General features: G+C 43.7%; 1 protein-coding gene across 3 annotated transcripts in view; it reads left to right on the top strand.

Moving 5' to 3' along the window:
* LOC101161954 (adhesion G protein-coupled receptor L1) overlaps window positions 1-21,362 on the top strand; it is a 59,329-nt gene that overhangs the window by 9,203 nt on the left and 28,764 nt on the right. For all 3 annotated transcript variants that reach the window (XM_023964618.1, XM_023964653.1, XM_023964594.1), the window contains exon 2: window positions 21,046-21,166. In XM_023964618.1, coding sequence (XP_023820386.1) covers window positions 21,097-21,166 — 70 coding nt within the window. In that variant the 5' untranslated portion in view covers window positions 21,046-21,096. The remainder of the gene's footprint in view (window positions 1-21,045; window positions 21,167-21,362) is intronic.

Raw genomic sequence — 21,362 nt, 5'->3', positions numbered from 1 at the left:
CACCATTCCCATTTCATTAGAAACAGTTTAAAATTACACTCCAAATGACCCTCATTGACATAGGTGACAAACATCTAACATAATAGGCCTCCATCTGATTGGTCAACAATGGGAAGGCGTCCATCTGATTGGTCAAAGCATAAAGGGATTTATTTGATTCGTTAAAAGCGTCAAGCTTCAATAAGATTGTTTTAACACATTTTGGGTTTACGATTTATTGCGATATTCGCAGTCTTTTGCGATATGCCTATTGCAGAGCTGGATATTGCGATAACGATAAATTTGCGGTATATTGTGCAGGCCTAGTTATTAGTATATTTAGTAATTGTGCTTGAGTATGAATGCTGGAGAAGAATCTTGAGTTGGACGGGAACCAGTTCTCCAGTTTTTGCTGTGGTGTTTTGGGCTTCGTTTGATGTAACACAACAGGACAGTTGGAGGCTTACTCCATCTCTTAATACAAAAAAGGGGCGGGTCTTGGGGAGGCGGGGCTGGTGGAGGCGGGCTGAGCGGAGGACACGCGGTTTGGATCTGTGATTGACAGTGAGGTTAGCTTGAGGGATCAACACCATTTGTTATGATTGTCTGGATGAAAATAAAAAATTAAAGTTCGGGAGGCCCGATCAGGCTGCCTCCCCATCCCGCAGCGGCTTTCTGGGCCGGTTTAGCAGCGTCGTGGCGGAGCTCCACCGCCCTGGGAGCGTTTAAAGATGGGCGGGGCTTTCGTACAGAGCTGCAGAGCATGCCGTGAACCTTCTGAAATGGCGCCGTGGGACTCACAACAGTTGACCAATCACGAAATTCAGCTTTACGACCTAATTTCAACCTCAGGGGGGGGCAGTGTAACCGGATCACTTCTGCGTTGTGTTTAGGAAGTCAAAAGATCTCGGGACACATCAGCACCCTTGGAGACCACCTCCGTTTATTGCGTATCTGGCAATTTTCCAAAAAGAAAATAGAAATTACGGTGTTAGCATCCCGTATTAGCTCCTACATGAGGGTGAGAGGTAGAGGGAGCACAGAACATGAACAGGAAATTCTTATTCTGAAATAAACAGTTAACATCTACAAAGGTTTTTATGTTTTTCATAACAGATTCCAAATAATAACAGTATATGGCACAATAATTAACATAAAATGAGGATTCATATGGCTAACATTACAGGACACCCACCTCTCCCGCTGGACAGTAAAACAAAAAAGAGAGAGGGAAAGAAAGCGCCAACCTTATAAAGAGAAAACCACGAAGAAGAACACATTAAGGAGGGGCTACAAAACCCAACACAGAATACAAGGGGGGAAAGAAACTTAGAGACAGTCAATATTTTGTGTAATTAAAATGAACAGATCAGGTCCTGTTACACTCACCCCCTTAGAATTACACAAAATACAAATATATTTACAAAAGCATACGTGACTTTGGTCTGAGGAATCAATAAACTGAGCCAAACAAATCAGCAACATGCTACCTAATGAAAGGTTAGAGACCTGAGATGTGCTAGAGTCATAGCACTCCCAAAAATAAAAACTCCAGACATTATAAGGTGCCTTTTACACCTTAACGTTTAGCTACACAAAATACAGATTTCCAGGTTCCCTTACTAAAAAAAAAAAAAAAAAAAGCATCCAAGAAAAACAAATAAAAATACAAGGAATTCTGTCAAACACGAGTTTTTCATGCATTCAGAAAACCTATGCATGTAAAAAAAAAACTGTATGTTTCATACGTCCAAAAGTATTTCTATCTGAGCCATAGAGTCAATAAGCCGGCAAACTGGTTTAATAACCCTCCCAAATCTAGTTGTCGGTTGCTCTACGTTATGCGGCTCTGAAGGACATGAAATAGGGTGGACTGAATCATCACAAGATTGCACTCCAGGTGATGTGACATTGTCAGGCACAGATGTGGGGAATTGTCTGACCCACTCTGATGTACGGTCATCAGCAGACTCACTAGGCCAGGTCAGAGACTCAGCCAAAGAAGATTCAACTGTTCCAGCCTCCGCATCCACAACCGATAATGCTGCGCCCTCTTGAGCAGTGTTTGCAGTTTCACTGACAGAGCAGGATGCATTGTTATCTATATCAACCATCAATGGTAAGAAGTTGATGTCAAGAAGGAGATTCCGGTGCACCACTCGCTCATTTCCATGGGCATCCCTGATCCTGTAAATGTGAATTGCGGGTTTAGACGCTACAACTGTGTAGATGATGGGTTCCCATCTATCCGATAGTTTCCGTCTGCCTCTGGCATTTTTATTTGCAACCAGCACCCGATCACCTGGAGAAAGAGGCAGACCCTTCACTCTCTTGTTATATTGGTCAGACTGATGTTTTTGCTCCTTTGCAATATTGCGCTGTGCATGAAGCATCGCCGAACGCAGGTCGTCAACAAGTGTTTTGACATAAACATTGTAGTCACAAATGTTGTCGTCCTTTAGAACACTTTTAAACATGTGGTCGACTGGTAGCCTTGGGACTCTACCAAACATTAGATAGAAAGGAGCAAAACCTGTGGTCTCATGGCTGGTGCAGTTATAAACAAATGTCAGAGTCTGAATCATCTGTGGCCATTTTTGCTTTGATCTTGGAGGAAGAGACCTCAACATGCTCCCCAGAGTTCGATTGAATCTCTCTGTCGTCCCATTACCCATAGGGTGATAAGGTGAAGTGCGAGACTTAGAAACACCGCTCAACTGAAGGAGTTCTGTCATAAGTTCACTCTCAAAATTGGCCCCCTGATCTGAGTGAATACGTTCTGGAAAACCATAAATGCAAAAGAAGCAGTGCCACAACTTCTTGGCAACACACTTAGCAGTTTGATTTTGACATGGAAAAGCATGTGCAAGCTTTGTGAAATGATCGGTAATAACGAGAACATCCAGTGATTTATTGTTGTGGTCTTCTGCTGACCAGAAGTCAATGCACACAAGTTCTAGTGGAGCACTGGTCTTAATGCTCTCTAAAGGGGCTCTTACTGAAGGTTCTGGGGTCTTACTGAGGACACACCTGTGGCAGTTCCTGACATGCCCTCGCACATCCTTCTCCATGTCATGCCAGAAAAAAACGCTGACGGGCAAGTGATAATGTTCGTGGCTGTCCTTGGTGACCTGCATCGTCATGAACACCGCGCAACACTGCAGCTATCAAAGAACCAGGGACGACAAACTGGAACCTCTTCTTTTTTGTTATTGCATCTTTTGTCACTCTGTAGAGAATACCATTTAGAAAGGCAAGTTTTTCCCATTGCTTGAGTAGTTTCAATGTTTGTCGGCTCTCATTACAACGTTCTCGCCTTGATGGGCGCTGCTTACGTTCAACATAGAAAGACACCCTTGAAACAACAGGATCCTGTTCTTGTCTAGAACGTAAGTCGGCAAGGTCAAAGACAGTGGAGATGTTCAGGTCTGTTTTTTCAAGTGTTGTCAAATGGTTAGCCAGATATGTTGCACGCTGCCTGGAAGCAGAATCCCAATCAATCAGAGAAGTCAAAACAGATGAAACGTCCTCTTGTGACATGGACATGTCGGCATTGTTGGCAACAGACAAACTGTCTAACAGCTGTGTTTGACAGGTTAAATGAAATGAGTCTTGCACTACATCACCATTCATTTCACAGACCTGTTCCAAAAGCTCAGAATATGGCTCTGCCAAAATGCGCTGTGCTAATGGGGTCACAAAGGGAGTTCTGCTCAAAGCATCTGCCACTACATTCTGTTTCCCAGGAATGTATTTGATGTCGAAAGAGTATGGGGCAAGTTTAGAGACCCAGCGCTGCTCACAAGCATCAAGTTTGGGCTTAGTGAGGATGTAAGTTAGTGGATTGTTATCAGTCCAAACTGTAAAGCTATGACCTTTTAGCCAGTGGGAAAACTTTTCACACACTGCCCACTTCAATGCCAAAAACTCAAGTCTGTGTGCAGGATATTTGGTCTGACTGCGACTGAGGGACTTGCTGGCAAAGGCTACAGGCCTAGCTTTCAATTCACCAGGTGGAACTTGGGATAAAACAGCACCCAACCCATCCATAGATGCGTCAGTTGAGAGAATGAAGGGGGAGTCAAAATCCGGGTGGGACAACATCACACAGTTCAGTAGCGCAGTTTTAAGCCCCTCAAATGCTCTCTCACAAGCAGGTGTCCAATCTTGAGGGGTGAGTGTACGATAGGTTCCAGCTTTGCCACGCCCCTTTGCTTTTCTCTTTTGTCGTGCTGTCAAAGCATAAAGAGGTTTCGCAATACGTGAGCAACCAGGAATAAAGTGTTGGTAAAACAGTACCATCCCAAGAAATGATCTGATTTTCTGCTGAGATGGGGTGCAGCCATCAGGGTTCATGAGATCGTTCTTCACAAAGGCAGAAATAACCTTGACCTTTTCCTGGTCAACCGAGACTCCATCAGCATCTATTACATGTCCCAAAAATCTCACAGAGCTCCGAAGAAAGTGACATTTCTTCTGTGACAGTTTAAGATTATTAGCTCTCAGACGATTGAAAACAATCTGCAATCTCATCAAGGCTTCATCTTCTGTAGGTGCAAAAATCAGGAGATCATCCAAGTAACAGAGGAGCTTGGAGAAGTTCAGGTCACCAAAGATACTGAGCATCATCCTCATAAAAGAAGCAGGACTGTTGCATAGACCTTGTGGTAGGCGGTTGTATTCATAAAGACCAAGAGGGGTTGTAAAAGCAGTGTAGTGTCTGTCAGACTCATGAAGTGGAATGTTGTAAAATCCTGATGTCAGATCCATGGTGCTAAAAAGGATGTTACCACCAAGTGCAGCCAGGCAGTCAGCCTGATGAGGCAAGGGATGAGCATCCTTGACGGTCTTGGCATTCAGCCAACGAAAGTCAGTACATAAGTCAGTACATATCCTTAAATCACCTGACTTTTTCCAGACAATTACTAGAGGTGAAGCATACTCGCTGACTGACTTACTGATAATGCCCTTGATTTCCATGTCAGAAAGCACTTCACGCAGCTGCTGATAATGGGCTGGTGGTACGCGTCGATATGGGAGGCGGAATGGACGATCATCAGTGAGATGAATGCGGTGGACAAAATCCTTAGCCTCACCGCAGTCGAGTTTGTCTCTGGAAAATACATCTTGGTATGTCAACAGGAGATGTGCAAGTTTCCTCTTACATTCATCTGACACTTCACAGCTCTGGACATCGATGTCCCCCAAACCTCTTTCAGCAAGGAGCTTCACGGGGTCAAATGTTGGATCTGGTGTTACAGTGGGCACTCCTGAAAAGTCAGACACACTTTTGCACAAACCCTGATAGAAAGTCATATCTTCAACAGCTACGCAGGAAAATACATCAGCAATCTTGGTGTTTCGACGTAGTGTTATGGGTTTGAGTGTGGGATTGAGAACCTTCATTGGGATCCAGTGGTCACCCCACATGGGTGTCACAACTCGACCAACAAGGATGCTTTTTGGGGCTGAACGAGTTGAAGATGGTTCTACAATCACAGTGCACCCTGGTGACACTGGAGTAGAAGATGGCAGTTTCCCCCACACCACATATTCCTTCTGTGGCAGTAAAGTGACAGCTTGTCTCAACTTCACAGATCCAATCTTGTCTGGTTGCTCGGAGCCAGACCATCGTGAGGTGCAACTGAGAAGCTCGAGAAACTCATCGCATCCTGGGTCTGAAGTCCTTGATGATATCAGCTCCCAATATTTTGGGTCACACTTCATTTTCTGTATAACTGGACGGAGTACATTGGTACCAATGATCAGTTCATCCCTCTGTCCTGGCACCACAAAAGTTGGCACTTCAAATCGAAAACCATAGACTTCAAGATCCAAATTGTAGATGCATTTTGGGCGTGTTAGCAGGCCACCACAACCAACCATAACCACATTTTCGGGGACAGATTTGAGAGTAAGTACAACACCAAAAGACTGTAGTTTGCTTTCTGCCTCTTCACTTATTGTGCATGACATGCTCCCTGAATCAAGCATTCCTCTCAAAACGGCTCTGTTTCCAACAGACACGGGGGTGTAGAACAACTCACAGGCCTGATCTACTCGTTGTGATCCAACAAAAATCACAGTCTTCTTGTCTGACAATGACTCACAACAGTTCACATATACTGCGTAAGGGTCTACTGTATTTCTGAGGGTATTTCCCGTGTGACCCATGCTGCCCCTCTCTTCACATGGGCTTGCTAGTTTAAATCAGTGCTAGAAGAGGGAACTACTGTTGGTGGTTTCTGAGCCACCAATGTACAGTCACGTTTCACATGTCCTGAACCAAAGCAGTTGAGGCATAGTCTAAATAGTCTGCAATGAGCGTGGGTAGTGTGGTCTTTTGAACTACAGACCTTGCATGGGAAATGTTCAAATTTCTGCTGACCATGTGGACGGCCATTTTGCTGTTGTCTCCGACGATCAGTTGTAAGAGAAGAAGTACACAGTGACAGAACTTTATCAAACATGTTCACCATTTGTTGGGTGGCATGTTCAATTATGGGCTGTGAAGAAATGAATGTATTAGCAGCAGAATCAGCAGTCACCGTTGAGTGTTGAGGGGTTCGAACATCACCAACAGACTGATGTTGGCAATTGACATTGGTTGATTGTGAAACCTGCGAAGGATGACAGTGTTGATCTTTTGTAGGAAAAGCGACTGCATTAGAATCAAGCTGAGACTGACAGGTAAAACTCAGGGCATTCTGACTGGGAATGGTTTGACTCAAACCATGTTTTGACTGAGGGACTGAGCTTTTGATTTTGCCTAAATAGCTGTCCAATTTCTTCTGTACTTCAGCTGCTGTCCATTCGTGAGGGTCTTTTAACTGAAAAGACAGTGCAAGGCGGGCGTCAGGACAGTGGTTAATAAACATCATGACAACCTCAGCACTTGGGCTTTCCACAAGTCTGCCTCGCCTGCGAAGGCACTCAATGGCAACATCCATAGCTTTGTTAAGGCGGATCCAATAATCCATTGCGTCTTCACCAAGAAATGGCAATGTATTATAGAAGTCCTTCATTGGAAGATCAGAGAATGTTAGCTCACTGAAGTTGCGCTTCAAAATGTCAAAAACAACATCCATCAATTCAGCATCACTCAGTGTGGGATGGCAGCGCAGAGACACTTTCACTACATCCCTGGCCTTGCCCATCAGTCTGGACATCACTAAGTCAAATGCTTGTTGAGATCCACAATTCAGTCTGGACAAGTAACATCTCATCATATCTTCCCACTCATCAATAGAAAAGGTATCTGTTTGGTCACCCCTAAAATACGGTGGTGCTTTAGCTTCCGGCTGGATCACCACTCTTAACTGTTCATTGTGTTCTGAGGGTTGTCTCTCGGCGGGTTGTGATTGGACAGGTTTGTTGTGCTGCATCACACTGAGATTTGCTGTGATATTGTCCACAATCTGTTTTGCCAAGTCGCTAATTACAGTGCTGAGCGTTTCAACTGTAATAACTTGGGTGGGACTAGGGGGGGCATTTGCAACAGGTGTGGAAGTTGCAGCAGGGATTAGAGGAGGAGAAATTTCTGACTGTTCTGTGACACAATGAAAGTTGCTGGGCCTCATAAATCTTCCCCTCCCAAATGAAAGCAAGGGCTGACCCCTCCCCAAACCAGAACAAATCTGATGACTGGTAAACTTTTGTTCAGACATATTTTCCGGTTTCAGGGTCCCACAAATATCAATCACCTCAACAGAAAGTATGCTGTGTTGGTGCAGCCACAGTACTTAAAAACAGAAAAAGAATGGGGGGAAAAAACTGTTTCTTATGAACTCATGAAGAAAAAATCAGAAATGTTGATTGCCATGTATGCCATGTAACAACATACTTGACAATAAGCAAGCCGACGCATGTAAAAAGAACAAAAAAAAAAAAACAACACCTGTCAGTCAGAGCACAGGTAAAATTGCGCCCTTATTCAACGGGCTGTTGAAAAACCTGTAAGTCAATGTGCAGGGAACAGTTCAACCGTTACAAACTGCCGCTGTTAGCCGCCTGCGAGGTGGTCTGGATCATGCAGAGACGGTGATGGCGACAGAGATTGCTGATCCGCGATAGGACGGGTCTAACGGCACCAAGTGTAACCGGATCACTTCTGCGTTGTGTTTAGGAAGTCAAAAGATCTCGGGACACATCAGCACCCTTGGAGACCACCTCCGTTTATTGCGTATCTGGCAATTTTCCAAAAATAAAATAGAAATTACGGTGTTAGCATCCCGTATTAGCTCCTACATGAGGGTGAGAGGTAGAGGGAGCACAGAACATGAACAGGAAATTCTTATTCTGAAATAAACAGTTAACATCTACAAAGGTTTTTATGTTTTTCATAACAGATTCCAAATAATAACAGTATATGGCACAATAATTAACATAAAATGAGGATTCATATGGCTAACATTACAGGACACCCACCTCTCCCGCTGGACAGTAAAACAAAAAGGAGAGAGGGAAAGAAAGCGCCAACCTTATAAAGAGAAAACCACGAAGAAGAACACATTAAGGAGGGGCTACAAAACCCAACACAGAATACAAGGGGGGAAAGAAACTTAGAGACAGTCAATATTTTGTGTAATTAAAATGAACAGATCACGTCCTGTTACAGCAGCACACAGACAACTATAAATTCAGAAATTAAGCAAGTTTATTTTAAATTGTCAAACATTTGGCAAGGACCAACAGTCGGGACTTTTAAAGCTTCATTTTTACAGTTAAACAGCCAAAAACAGTTGATGTCCTGTTTGGTTACCCTTTAGGCTCTAAAAGAAAAAAATTAACACTTAAATTGTTTTAAGGACTCCATTAAACGACTGTCAATAAGTATAAGTAAAAAGTCGTCTGCTTTGACCACAACGCCACAGCTGTTATCCATGATGTAAGTAACAAAGCCGGACGAGGCGTTCGTTCTCATAAATGACGGGGCAGAGCGTTGATCGCTTGGGACTGTAAACTGTAGAAAAAGGAATTTCAACAGATTTTATGGACTTGATTTTGTAGGTTGTAGTCAATATGTTTTGGATTCCTTGGAAAAGTGTTTTTTTACTGTTTTTATGCATTAAACTAGAGACTTTGGACCTGATGTTTTGTTCTTTTATTTACTTGATTGTTTGAGATTGAAAGAAATCCCCCGTTTTGGTCTGAAAGTAAAGTTTGGAAGTCCGTTATCATGAGAAAACTTCATAAAGTTGTCATTTGCTCTTTTGCTGTGACACAATGTCATGAATTGGAATGAAAACACCTCAAAATGAGGTTTTTGAAGTCCTGCTCCCAGCGGTTCCTCTGCAGAATGTGGTCATGACGGCTGGTGAGGCGCTTGACCTTTGCAATATCCGCAGGAAGTGGAGGCGTTGCTGGGCTTTCTTTGCCAATGATGCAGTGTTGGCAGTCCAGGAGAGGAGAGGTCCCCACTGATGTGTGCTCCCAGGAATTTTATGCTGCTCACTTCTCCACCCATCTCCCCTGGGTGGTGGGGTGATGGGTGGTGGGTAGATGGGTGGAGAGGTGAGCAGTGGGTGGGTAGTCAGACCCACAATTCCTGCACTACATGCCACTTTGGACCCCACGTATATTTACTGTAAATTTGCCATCTTGGATTCAAACTTTATTGGTTGAAGCTCTAAAGTATTCAACCAACTGTTTTCCTGTTTCTCTTTCTTTATTCTAGTATCTTCCACCAGTTTTGCCACTTAACTCCTTCTACAAGTTTTCATCTATTTCAACCATCCAACTATTCAAATGTTCAGCTCTTTCAGCTTTTTCCAGCTGTGACTTTTGCTCCTTCAAATCCTTGAACTTTTCCAGATATTCCAGGATTTCTGCCTCCATTGAAATAAATGGGGAATCCTTGGTGCAGAAGCTCGCTGGTTCGATTCCCAGCTCTGGCATTTTTCACAAACATATCTTTTTTGCTTTTGTGCTGTTTTCACTTTATTTATGGTCAACTTTGATCATTTCTTTCTTTATTTTTTTGCCAATATTACCTTTTAAATTTCATTTTCATTCAGGATCAACCCTGCAGTTTCTTCTGGAACTGCAGCTCCTTCTAGTTGGTTAATGTTTTTTTTGTCCACGCATAAGAAACGGAATTTCGATTCATTGAATGTCGAGCGCATGAAAAGAATCGGCAATAAAGTTGACTTTGACTTTTTCACAGCAATTATTAGGTTAGATTAAAAATAGATGAATTAGATTAGTTAATTACAGGTCATAATTAATTAATCTATCAAAAAAATTAGTGTCATGAGAGCACTACTTTAAATAATCACAGTGATAACAAACAAAGCCTTTCCATTGTCATTTAATTCTGTGGAGCAGTAGAATTATGTGTGTAGTCTAATCCTCATCATTTGCCAATCAATCTTAAACGTACAATTTTTAAAAAATGTTTTAGAGGAACAACCCCAAAAGCATTCTTGTTCATTCCTAAATGAACCCAGACTTGTACTCTTGTTACATCCAGACTGCATTGGCTGGTTGGAACCTGTTGGTGGAAAACTGTTCGCTCAACCAAAAAAAGACATGGGGGGGGGGGTCTTGACCTGACACTGAGTCAGACACTCAACCAGCTGCAAAAAACAAGCAAGTCAAGAGGACAGAAGAGAGATTCTGAGCCCGGAGAGGAAACTTTAGCTCCATTCATTGTTTTCTTTCTGAATTTACTGTTAAGAAAACGTGGCGGCACAGATTTTAGAGAGTTTAACAGCAAAGACAAAAACACAGCCATTCGTTTTTTTTTTCTCATTTTAAAATGTACAAAAATAAAGCATTAATTCATAAATAAATAGTTCAAATAGGAAATGGCTCCAGGAGGCCAAAACCCACAGACCTCCATAGAGAAACAAACAGCTATTATTCTGTTATTCTATTGGTCAATAAAACCGTCTGGATCGGATACCTTTACCTTTTTTTTTTTTTTTTTTTACATCTCCTTGATAATCCTCATTTCTTTTCATAAATTGCAGTGGTTCAAGTTACAAACTGACCCATGAGATGCCTCAATAAAAGTAGGTGGAGCTTGGTGGCCTCCACATCCAACATTTGATTGACAGATTTTCAAGTGGTAGGGGTGTGGCCTTTCAACATAGAACCGACTCAGACTAATCCCTGCTTACTGACGACTTCTGGCTCCAACATGGCGGCGAATGTATTGCGTAAAAATGGCCACCGGATTGACTTCGTTTGATTGGCGCCGGATGTAACCCATTTCTTTGGGTGACTCTCAGTTCAGTTCTCACATCCGGTTGATTTCCTGTTTTGATTGCTGCCTTTTTAGGTCCAGCGGGTCTTTTTCTCCACACTTATCATCTGCCCCATCGAGAGCAGAATACAGATGTATGTTCTTTGTTTTCTCCACTGCTGCCCTCAGGTATTTATCACCCCCTTTCTACCCACTTAGAGAAAGTCATTTTGTTGCATCTGCACTTGTACTTTGGCAGAGACAATAAAAAGCTATTTTTTCTTCATTCATCAATGTGAACAAAGATGTTGGTAGGACTGGGTTGATGAAATCGATCTGAATTGATCCAAGCTTAATAATCGATCCATAAAAGTAGAGATCGACCTTCTATGCCTTTCCTGTTCCAGTGACCTGACGCTGTAACACTCGACATTAGATGGAGGTAATTACAAAAAAACAGGGATCCTCTTTCCTTCTTTACACTGATTGTTTTTTTTTTTTATTTACACAAAAACAAACCAGCGCGGTTACTTTGTCATTTTAAATATACACTAATATATATACATAATCATCAACCCTGGTACTAAACCACCACCCAAACTCACCCAGGTCTTTATATTATCTCTATTCGCTTCTTTGGTGTCTTTCGTCTCCTCAGATGAAGGAGTCTCCAAAACATGGCGGGCCCGTGACACTCTGTCCGCATTCAGAAGAATAAACAGCCTCAGCTGAATCAGTGACCATAGTATACTCAGAATTAAGGGAAGACGGGTGGCTGAAAGCGAGCCAGGATAGTCCCAAACGACATATAATCCATTGAGGTGGTGATGTATTCCAAGAAGCTGCAGTGATACTCTAGTTTAAAAACTCTCCGTCTTTTTTGGCAGCTTGGACTGAGTCTCCTTTTCTCTGGGATCATTTGTTTGGGCCATCATTAGCCGTCATGGATCACGCTCTCAGGAGACCGGAAGTCACCGGCAGGAAGTCCCCTGACCGCCATGGCTGTAGTCCATGATTCCTATTATATCTGCACACTTTTAACAACAACAACGCTCATTCGAGCTGAACATACATTCTGACTAAATGAAGAGCTTTACAAACTCACAGGCAGGAATTTTCCACACTCTTTTAAGGAAACATTTTTTTAAAATAACTGGGCCTGTGTGTTCATTCATTCATCTTCTAAACCAATTTTGTCCCTTTTGGGGTCACAGGGCTGCTGGAGCCTATCCTGGCCACCTGTGGGTGTCCTGGCCCAGGGCCACAATCAAACACCCATGCACTCTCACATTCACAATTTAGAGTAACCAATGAACCTATGAAGCATGTTTTTGGACAGTGGGGGGAAGACGGGGTCCCTGGGGAAAACCCCAGCCGGGACTTGAACCACGGGAATTATTGCTGTGAGGCAAGAGTGCTAACCACTGCACCACTGTGCAGCCCTTAGATTTGCACTGCTGTAAGGGGAGAGAAAAAGCTGCTGGTGAGGGCTAAAGGAAAATAAGGAAGACTTTCCAACAGAGCTTTTTGTGGAGACGGATCGGCGCGTGGACTCAAACAGTGGCCTCAACATGGTTTTCCATTTTTTGTTTTTTAAAAATAACAGGGGAGTAAGTGGAAAAATTGAAAGTATTTGAAAACTAAATTTTAGGCCTAAAAAAATTATTTTAATGATCATTTCCACAGAAAACATTTGATAACTGATTAAAGCTGCAGAATTTGAAGTTAGAAAAATACCAGAAATAGTTACTGAGGGTCAAATGTGTGCTGAACTCATCTGTATACTTTAATTTGTTTACAGTACATATGAATAATTTTTATACAAGAAGAGTGTTCTATCCATGTCTATTAAAGACATATTTTCTGTAGGACTAGCATGTTCTTGTGTGTATTTTATAAGCTGTTAGCTGCTGTTGGATTAATGCTGAAATATTCTGTTCTTTCATTGTAAATCTGACTCCAGAGGAGTCGGTGCCTCACCAGCCATCAACCTCACCGCACGTCACTCATTTAAGTTATGTTGACTCTTCTTTGTAGAAAAACTGTTGACGTAAAATGGAAGTGATGTATTTGGTTGTTTTGCTAATTTTTCACGTATCGCAAGTTACATCGCCATTGCAATGTTGATCTCTGATTTCGCAAATCGCGGGTTTTCCTCCTGTCGTGCAGCCCTAAAAGTAAGCAATTTTTGCTCCAAACTTGTGGAATAAAATGTGATTCTTTAGCTTGAGCTCCACCTAGTGGCCAAACTGAAACGCCTCCAGGAGAGGCAGAACATTTGTTTAGTAACGTTACCTAGTTTAGAGCCTTTACCGTGTTAATGATCTTCACATTTTTGTTGGAGCTTCTCTGTTTGAGAAATGCTGTAACCCTGTATGGTTTTAACAATCACTGGTTTATTTTTTCACTGATGCATTTACTGTATGTCAACTGTAGCAGATTATTGAATATCTTTAAAACATCTATAGATTGTTAATGTATTTCTATACAAATATGTCCAAATGTGTAAACCGTGTAAATTCAAAATTGCGGTGATCAAAAACATTAAAAATAATAATAATAATAACATCAATTCTGGAAATTATTAGCCTTATATATTTGCGTATAAATTGACGTTTTGTTCACACTCTGACAGAGAAACTGCTGTAACTCCAAGTAGGCCTGCTGTTGGCCTGAGGCGGGTTTAGTTGCAGGCTGGATGTGTGCCTTTGTCCACAGCCACCCGTGTCCTTGCGCTGCATCCACACTCATGAGTGGGTGGCTGCACGAGTGTGTCTTTGTGAGTGAGGGAGAGAGACAGTTTGGAGGCAAATAAACATGCTGCCATGAGGGCTTTTGATGAGGCAGTGTGTGCCCGCCATGATAAAAGTGGACACGCTCTCATTCTGCAGAGTTCTTTGTCCACAGTGTTTAGTGCGTGCATGCATGTTTGCTTCATGCTGGAGCCGCAGCTTTCACCGCAGTCCTGTCGGTGCTCCTCTGTGTCGGAGCCCAGCCCTTTGAATACACGGGGAACATTTGTGGAGGGGTGACCCAAATCTGTCAACCGAGATTACTTAACAAGAAGATGGAGAAAAAGTAAGCCACAAAAGTGTAGCCGACCACATGTTCGTGTTCACATGCGTGCTCTGTGAGGCTCGTGCTCATTTCCCTGCATTTTTAAAGAAAACATGTAAAAGCTTGTAAACATAAAAACGCAGCATGATGCATAAAAGGAACCTCTAATAAAGACCACATTTTCCTGAAGACTCTCAGTTCAGAGATAGTAATGTATTTATATTTGTATTTATGTATTTAATACAGAAACAGTATGAAGTGCTCTAAAACAGAGAAACACTACAAATGCAGGATTGTAGCCTCAGCTCATTTTCGTCCTCTGTCCCGTGACCACGGCGAACTCGCAAAGGACTGTAAATAAAAGAAAATAAGATAAAAGAGTACATTATTAACATGAAATAAAAGGACTTAAAATTAACATAACATAGATTAAGTTTAAAAGGTTTAAAAATACTTCGTTTCTCAGGTTATACATCCTAAACCCCGCCAAAATCAGAACAATACTAAGACAACTATGACCCCGCTTTTCTATTTTCACTCTTCAAATCAAATCAAACTTTATTTATAATATAAAAACATGCATGAAAATTAAAATAAACAAAAATAAAACATGTAAAAATAGGGCCGCCCTCCCCGTACCTACACAACCCCCCACTTCTTTCACACCTCCCACCCTCCTAACTGATGGGGAAAGACAATGAGAAACAGGCTGAGCACAAAAACAAGATGTTGGAATCGCTGATAATTGGAGCCTCCCTCTGTGAACAGCCGCATCACCAGCCAAATGCAGCATCACAGGCGGGGGCCGCTCCACCACAGCTGAGAAATGGTGCAGGTCCCCATCCGGAGCTGCAGAGGCTGAACAGCAGCCGACCCGGAGGGAGGGGTCCCAACTGAGGAATCACCGGAAATAAAAAAGAGAAGGAAAAAGTAAACATATTGATAAAAGCAATAAACAATAAAACATTGAAATAAGGTCAATTAAAATAACACATTAAAAATCTAGTGTGAGTTCTTAAAACAAGATAAATAAATAAATAAATAAATAAAGGTAGTAAAAAATGAGCTGAAAGCCAGGTTAAAAGGATGGGTCTTTAGCCTTTTCTTAAAACATCAATGCTCTCTGTGGCCCCCAGGTCCTCTGGCAGACTGTTCCATAAACGGGGGCCATACTCTTGTTCAGGAAACACTTTTATGGCTATTTCGCTCGTATTAGTTGTGATTCCAGGTTTTTTCGTCCAGCATCTTAATGGTTCTGAGAAAGATGGAAGTGTGGGGGGGTCGTCGAATGCTTTCTGGGATTGTGTTCCAGGTTTGAGGGGCCCGAAGGGAGGAAACCGTCTGTCCAAAGCTGCTCTTTCTGGAAGGAATCACGCCGTCACCTCTTGAACCTGCTCTGGTGCTTCTGTTTTGTCTTCTTTTGACAAAGTCCCCAAATGGGGGAGGAGCCAGACCGTGAAGGATTTTATAGACCAGAATGCAATCTGCACGAGGTTGAATCATATTGTTGCAGCTCAATAAATTGTGTTTCTGAAGAATTTCACAATGATGGTGGCCTTTAGGCGTTTTGTCCAACGTTTTCAGAGCTTGTTTGTGAACACTTCTTCAGAGACGTTCTGCTTGCTGACGCCTAGCTGGTCATGCAGGAGGTCATTTCTGATTATTGTACAGCTTAGCAGCTTCCAGAGTTGAATTATTTCTTCTGTGTCTGAAATGAGATACATGGAATTTAATTGCGTTAACAACCTTTTTGATATGTGGTTTGAAGGTTAATTGGATGTCTATCTGCAAGTCCTGCTATCCTTCAGGTTCAAAACCTTGCAAACGGATCCCTGCGGCTCAGGGTCTTCACCATGGCGACATGGGAAACATTTCATGGGTAAGAAAAGGTGGGGCCATGATGGTTGCTGCATGCATTTATGCTGCAGCTGTCTACATCTGCTATTTTGATTGTCTCTTTATTTGTTATTTTCTGTTTTTGCTCATTATTTCTAGTAGCCTGTTGGTTTGGTTTATTCAGGTACTCTGGGGAATGTCTCCTCAAAGACACAAAACCGGTTTGAAGAAAACACTGTTTACCATCTCCTGTCTCAAAAATGGCACCTGGCAGGGGACTCAGTTGATGCAACAAACTACTTACACTTAGTCAGACTTATTCTGACCTAGACTAATCCTGAGGAAAATGGTGTTTTTAACATGTTCTGGTGGCATATTAGTGATGATTGAGGACAGGTTTAAAGAAAATTTGGAATAAAATTTTTGGGTATTTCTTTCTTCAAATTGGTGTGAATCGGGAACAGATGAAAATACGCCGTTTGAAAAAGTTTGTATTTGTGATATAGAAAATACTCTGGGCGGGGCCGCAAGCTTCCTGCTCTGCTCCATTCTGATGCCTCCACCTGCAGACCAACAGATCCATGAACGTCTTTGTTTTCCTCGTCTGCGCTGGAATCTGGATCAGAACTGGACGGTTGGATAGATCTGATAATGATCATCGTTTTTTTCCCCTTTTTTTAAACTTGTCCTGTCCAACAGTTGAGCAAACAGATGAGAGCTGACGGCCTCGTGTTTGGACATATTTTACTTTAACAATAGGGGTTATTAATCTTCTGACAAACCAGAGGTATGTCTGAATAAACCCCTTTTGTAATTGAGGCCAAACTTTATTCATTTTAATCATATTTTAAAATCTTTTGAGTTGGACCGGACGGAAAAGGAAAGGAGGAAGAGAGAGGGATGTTAGAGGGGGGGGGGGGGGGGATAGGAGGGTGACATGTCCACATGTCAACATGTACAAAATACAAATAATGTTCACATACGCATACTTATACCTTCAAACCAACTTGTGTGAAATATTTCATTCAATCACACAAAATATGAGTACAAATGGGAGCTCTGTGCTCAGGTGAGTGTTTTTGTGTTCCTCTAAAATGGATGGTGGAATGTGAAAAGAAGGAGGGAGAGTGTCCAGCCATCCCCACACCAAGACCCCCGCCGCGGCAGGTGCGGCAGCCAGAACCCCCCCCCAACGCCCGCACAGTAGCAGATAGAGAACAACCGCCCCCTGGGCGATCACATACGCCACCCAGGCCAGGGCCAGCAGGACCGCCACGGGGCCCCCAGAGAGCAGGGAGGCACGGGGGGACAGAGAGTGCACTTCCGGCCCAACCAGGAACAGCCCTCCCGCCACACCGGGAGGACCCAATGCACGGCCCCACCCCAGAAGAGCGGCCACAGCCCCAGACGAGCACCTCACCACCACCCAGGAGTTCTGGGCATCCCCCCACCCCAACCCCAGGTACGAGTCAGGATCCCCCAAGGGAGACCCGCCCCCAAGGGAGACTCCAGGCAGCCACCCACCCGGCCCACGGTTGGTCCAGGAAGGAGCAAGGCAGGGGCCGGCTTTCCCCGCCCAGGAGAAGGACCCCCAGGGGAAGAGGGGGTCCACAGGAAGTGTTGTAAACATGGCCCTATCAGGCTCGCCCACAGTTGGAAATTTGGCAAGGCCCAGGGCTCTGGAGGCAAGGACCAGAACCCCCACCACAGGGACTCAGACAACCCCAGGCTCAGATGTGATGTAATCCCAGGCTCTTGGCCTTGCCAGAAAGCTCAGGGATCCCCCTCCCTGTGTGGAGAGAGGACCGCCGGCCCCAGGAAGCCAGCACCCAGGGAACATGGCCGCCGTTGCCAAGGGCCCAGTACCCCTTACCAGGGATGGGGTAGGGAACAGATGGTCCTACGTCCCACCTTTCTTGCAAAATGCATATGTGTTTGTTTATGTTGGAGTGTATATTTTGAGGGGTGAAGGGTGTGTGTACTAAGGGGGTGGAGTTAAAAATGGTGGGTAGGGCACTGATGGGACATCTCCTGATTACTCACAGTGATGTCCCATCACCCTCCCCACCAACGGGCCCTAAATGTCTACGGCCCTACCTTCGACATGGAGGGTAGGGCGCTAAGAGGACATCTGCTGCTTGCTGGCAGTGATGTCCAAGCACCCCCCTTACCAAGGGCCCTACATGTCTAATGTGCAAATAAAACTGAGAGGGGGGGGCTATTCCATACGGCAACCACGGGACGGGGACCCCCCCCATCACCCCAATAAGAGATTATATGATGAAGAGGGTAAGTAGGGGACAGCGGGTAGTCCATTCCCCGGTGGTCAAACAGCAGTCCCCAGTCCCCCCCAGCATAGGGCTCAGGTCCCCTCAGCCCAGGGGTCCCATCCCCGGGGTGCCTGGGGGCCACTCACCCCACACAGAGGAAGAGGAGCCAGAACAGCCCCCCCCTGAGGAGCCCCCCCCCCCCCCCCCCAGGTGCTGCCCCTGGGAGAGTTCTGGTCAGGCCTCCGACCCACCGAGCCAGGTGTCACCTAGAGCGACTGCGGGCCCCAAGAGGGTGCCCAGAGCCAAGGAAGGAGTGATTCCAGCCCCATCGTTTTTGTTGCACCGCTAATGTTGGGTTGGGGGTGGGAGGACCTGTAAGCTAGAGGGAGAGTTTTTAAACACTTGGGTGACCGAAAGAGGGGTGGAGTTGCTCTATATCAAAAGCCCCGGCCACAACTCAGAGGTGTATTTCTAATGAACTCCTGCCGCTCTGCAGAAATTATGTCCTAGAAAACGACACAGTTATTTAGATTTTGTCTACAAACGGCGGACGAAATCAGAAACTGATGGATGATGGAAGCCTGAACCGGTTTCTTCTGTGAAGTCAGTTAATTTCTGATATAATACCCATTTCAAAGGGCCTTATTTCGCTTATTTCATGGTCACTTAGGAAAGAAATATTCCTTCAATCAATTTTAAGCTTGAATTAAAAAAGGTTAGGTTAAAATAGCTATACAGAGTGGAATTACAACAGTTTCTCAGTGAGTCTTTTTTTAAAAAATCATGTGATTTATTACGCAAACATATAAGGCTGAGTGTCACTAATAATTTCCAGAAGCGATTTGATCAATTATGGATGCATCAGAAAGGGGCGGAGCACTGATCTTGTGGCCTTGCCCATCGTATTTTCTACGTCACAAATAGGATCTTTTCCAAATGAAATTTGTTTTGTGTTTCAGATTCACCACAGTTTAATTAAAGAAAGACTCAGAAATGAAGTTTCTAATGTCATTTTCTTCATATATGTCCTCCAGCATCAAAAACGCTACAAGAACATGTTCAAAACACCAAAACATACTTTTCAAGTTGATCTCTAACGCTTTTATTCCTGCTCAAACCAAGGCTTTAAATTCCATCTTCAGTTGAAAAAAGGGAAACACTCGTAAATGTATGAGATTAAAGTGGAAGTGAGCGTTCAGAGCAGCAGAGAGACTAAACTCAGTAGAACAGGTGAGCTGAATGTTTGTTGATAAAGTTCCAAATGTTGGTTTGATTTACAATTTATTCATGTTTTATTCATTGATGGGGGGCTTGCAGGATCTCTGCAGCCATTGATGAAGACGTTGGTGTCCCTGCAGACGTCCACCTTCATCCTTTCTTCCTGCAAAGACCAGATCTCTACATCTGTGTGATGCTTCTGTCTGAGGAGGAGGAGCACTTTCTGGCATTTTCAACCTTCTAACGCTAATATAACAGACTATTTTCATTCCTCTTTGTTGTTTTATGTTGAAACGGGACATTTCCTCTGGAGGGGGGGCGTATGGAACACTGTTTACCTTCAGCTTTGGTGTTCTGTGCATGACCGGTTCATGACGTCATGAGACAAACGGACTTCTGGGTTTGTGAAGGAAAAGGAGGATACAGTAGTGGTCCTCTACACCCACACGTGTCTCTGAGCTCCTTATTTTCCAGATGAAACTCCGCTTTACCGACACAGATCTAAGGAAAGATGGTTCCACTGACAATAATCTGGTTTTGAGTCGCCAAAAGATTCAGAATCTCTTTGTTTTTGAAACCCATAAATAAACAATTAATAAAGTTTGACAAGATGCTCCACATCTTTCATTTTTAAGCAAGGCTACCATAAAGAGACAACTTTGTTGTTTATTCTCGTCAATCTGTAACTAATCATCTTGTAAATTTACGACTTAAAAGTCGTAATTAAAAAAAACGTTTGTAAACCAGTCCCTAAAATGGTTTACTCGTAAAAATCCAACATCCTTTATTTTATTATTTGTTTTCCTGTGCCTTACAAGCAGACGCTGGTCTCAGTGAAGACCTCGGCTGTTATTCATAGTCACCAAAGTAAGGAGTCTTCCGCTCGTGAACAGCATAGTGAACAGCACTGATGGCTCGTTGAGCAGTGCGTTGGATTTGCGGAGCGGTTTGGTGTCTCACCTACTTCACCCTTACAGCATTTGAGAAATGTACATGCACATTTTCACTGAGCGGTCTATGACCTTGACATTTGGAGAAGGTCACCTGTACGGGTTTGACACACACAGCCCGTTTCCACCCGCAAGGACAGCTGCGACTGGAAGTTTGTGTGTGTTTGTGCGTTTGCTGAGGATGGAACCATGAAACCCGTCTGTTTGGGATCAGGGTTGCCTCTGTGGACCTGAAGCACAAATTCCGTCTTGTGCAGGTCCACTCACACAGCCTCACAGCATTATTCCTCACCGAGCACCTCTGTCTCCATCCCTGTCTGCGCTCTGCCGTTGCCATGACAACAGTACATTGAGTGACTTTTCCCTGCACTGATTCCTCAGTTGTCATCTCTGCTTACGTCCGTCCCTCTCCTGCCCCCCGTCATTGTACCGTCTCTCGGTGAATCGCCACACACGCAGTCTTTTGTTTTCCCAGCGACCGTTTGACACGCACAGAAAGATGATATTTTGTCTCTTAATGTGAGTTTCCTTCTGCTTCCTCCAACAGGATCTCCTGCTAATAAGTTTGGCTCCAAAGTCTTGACTCTTCCTGTCCAGCATGGCCCTGTCACTGTGGCTTGTAGGAGTGTCTGTTTTCACTCTGGCTCATGTGAACCCGTCCCACCAAGGTAGGTGTTTCGAACCCTTTGCAGTGACATGACAAGCCACAAATGGTAAAATGATGTTGTCAAGATCACATTTGTGAACTAAGAATGATATTTCTGCATGGAATCCTGTAAGTGTCTCTCACCAGCTATGTGCTTTGTAAATTGCAATAGGATTTTCTCTACTTATGCTGCTGCGTATGGATTTTTTTCCACGCTG

The sequence above is a fragment of the Oryzias latipes genome, chromosome 1 (genome assembly GCF_002234675.1).
Source record: "Oryzias latipes chromosome 1, ASM223467v1".
NCBI classification, from domain to species: Eukaryota; Metazoa; Chordata; class Actinopteri; order Beloniformes; family Adrianichthyidae; genus Oryzias; species Oryzias latipes.
Note: the sequence above shows the minus strand (reverse complement) of the source record. Positions and strands in the feature narration are given on the sequence as shown.